The following is a 2,632-nucleotide window of genomic DNA, read 5'->3' on the forward strand; positions in this document are numbered from 1 at the left end:
TGCCGGCAGGTGAGTGGAGGAAGGGGGCTCCAGGTACACCCAGCTGGCTGTTCTCCGGTGTCAGGCCAGGTGGTGGAGCATGACAGGAGGAAGTGACAGAGAGGGGGAAATCTGTACAATATGATATATGGGGGTGTAAAAGCCAGCCTGTTATTGGCTATTGCAATTTGAAAATTTGAAAAAGCCAATAGCAGGCTGGCTATTGCACCCACCCCCTGCCTGCGGTCAGTCAGCAGAGGAGGACCTGAAGGAGAACTTTCTCCTTCAGTTCTCTCCTCTGCTGATTGACAGCAGGCAGTGGGTGGGTGCAATAGCCAGCCTCTCGTCCCAGGGGATCCACACCAACTAATCAATAATGACAATTGTTGACATTATCGATTAGTTGGTTGCAACCATAATTTTAAACATGTGTGGAAAAACGAGGGGGAGGAATCTATCCTCATGTTCTTAGTTTGGATTGGTCAGGTTGGTGACAGGCTTTCCTCCATACTCGGATCTAACAAATTGGTTGATGATCTTTCAACATCTCCCATGTAATGAAATTATTTACCATTTTCAGGGGATCTACTGGGAACCTCAACATTTTCAGTCTTCTTCTGAACTTTAAATATCACAGCATTCACACTCGGTTTCTTGATCTGAAAGGTCGCCTCTTCACCTGGAGTAAGATAAATGGAACATTAAAGAGCCACCATCAAGTTAGCAGAGAACAATGAGGGAGGAAGGGAGGGTATGTTTAGCCAATCAGTGGCTTTTATTTAAAGGGTTTCTAAAGCCTATGTTTTTTTGCCTATATCTACTGCTAGCAAGCAGTAGATATAGGCAAAAAGTTTAATTAAAAAAACAAAAACGCTGTAACAGCGGTTTAAACTTACCCCGTTTTCGCCACACGCTCCCGCCCGAAAATCGGAAACTGCTCGGGCGGCCGCAAAGCATCTTGGGCATGCGCAGTCCGGATTTTCAGCCGGGAGACGAGGAGAGAGGCAAGGTAAGTCTATGGACGCGTGCACCTGCATGCAGACACCTTGGGACAGGAAGTGCCAGCAAGGACAGAGGAGTCAGCGCTGGATCGGAGAGCTGCCGCACCGCTGGAGGGACAGATGAAAACATCAGGAAAGAAGAAGATCGGCTTAAGAAACCACATTTAAGGTAAGTGCTGACATTAACATTGGGGGGAGGGGGAAAAAATTTGACTTTAATTTTGTGCTTTAAAAAAACCCAAAAAAGTTTTTTTTTTCTACGTAGACTTGTTAAACTTCTGCTTACTGTTTCTTGATATTCTTTACATGCCACAGAGGATTCCATGAGAGGTGCGTAGGTAAATATTCCACAAGTGACATGTCATGATATAACAGGTATGTAGGGGTTATATCCCAAACTGATAAACACGGCATGCATGCATGCATGCATGCATGCAGGTAGACACAAAACATTTGGAAGCCCTTTTATGTAGATGGATACAAAAGGTGTGCAGATTAAATATATAATATATATCAAGATGGGGATGCCATGTGATGTGCTGGGGGGCGCAGGGGGGGTGCATATATAGTTAGGTGTGCCGAGGATTGCATGTAATGAGCCAAGGAGGCAGGGGGTGCCATGTAAGGAGCCAAGGAGGCAGGGGGTGCCATGTAAGGAGCCAAGGAGGCAGGGGATGCCATGTAATAAGCTGAGGATGCCATGCAATAAGGTGATGCCATATAATAAGCTGGGGGAGTAGGGAGTGCCATATAACAAGCTGGGGTGCCATGTAACATAAGAATGGGTTTCCATATAACAAGCAGTGGGGTGGGGGGGGGATACCATTTTCGCTCACCTCTCTCCTCAGTGAAGCTGAGCAGGCCGCCAGTCCCAGAAGGGGCCCCCACTGCGTCCCCGGTGTCAGTCTTCTCTATGTCCGCCTCCTCTTTTTTCTTCTTAGTCCCGCAGGTTAGGCCTCGTCCGCCGGGTCTCTTCGGCCTCTCCACTTGGCTCCGTTCCCCTTCTTCCACCTCCTCCTCCCCGCTGGACTCCGCTCTCCGGACCCGCAAGTTACGGTTCGGTTTCCTAAACATCCTGACTGAAAGTCGCTTCTTTACTTCGTCAATGAGAGGCGACGATACACTCTGCGTTCCAACCGAGAGCCCCAGCCAATCAGAAAACAGAAAAAAAATGTTCTCAATAACTTTATTTCAATGGACAATAGAACAGCGTTTATCTATTAAAGGGATGGAGACTGTGATTGAGGCGATGCTTTGTTCACTTCAATCTTCCCCATACCTCCTAACATTAGAACTGAGGAAGAGGGACATCTTAGAGGGGAGTAAATATGCACAGCGTGCAGCCAACATGGCTACATCTGTCTGAATAGTGGAGTGGCTTGGGGAGAAACTTTGCAATGTGACATCATAAGTACGCTTCAGCTAAATCGCAGTAAAAGGAGCACATGACCCTTTTTTAAGGGCATGGTAATAAGATACTGCGCCTGGTGGCGCGATGCAACATGCATACGATGGCTAGGTACATTGGGATGCCATTAACAAATCATGACACCACAATGCACTAGGGCTGCAACTGTTCTCCTTTTGGTCCACTCCTCTGCTGATTGACAGCAGGCAGTGGGTGGGCGAGTGCAATAGCCAGCTTACTATTG

General features: G+C 47.5%; 1 protein-coding gene across 1 annotated transcript in view; it reads right to left on the reverse strand.

Annotated features, from left to right (window-relative positions):
• Positions 1 to 2,054, reverse strand: part of GCFC2 (GC-rich sequence DNA-binding factor 2) — a 27,218-nt gene extending 25,164 nt beyond the window's left edge. Inside the window, exons 1-2 of the mRNA XM_018575432.1 lie at positions 1,817 to 2,054; positions 551 to 661 (exon numbers count right to left, since the gene is read on the reverse strand). Coding sequence (XP_018430934.1) covers positions 551 to 661; positions 1,817 to 2,054 — 349 coding nt within the window. The remainder of the gene's footprint in view (positions 1 to 550; positions 662 to 1,816) is intronic.
• Positions 2,055 to 2,632: the final 578 nt, after the last annotated feature.

Source organism: Nanorana parkeri, unplaced genomic scaffold (genome assembly GCF_000935625.1).
Source record: "Nanorana parkeri isolate BGI_ZX_2015 unplaced genomic scaffold, ASM93562v1 scaffold53, whole genome shotgun sequence".
Taxonomy (NCBI): Eukaryota; Metazoa; Chordata; class Amphibia; order Anura; family Dicroglossidae; genus Nanorana; species Nanorana parkeri.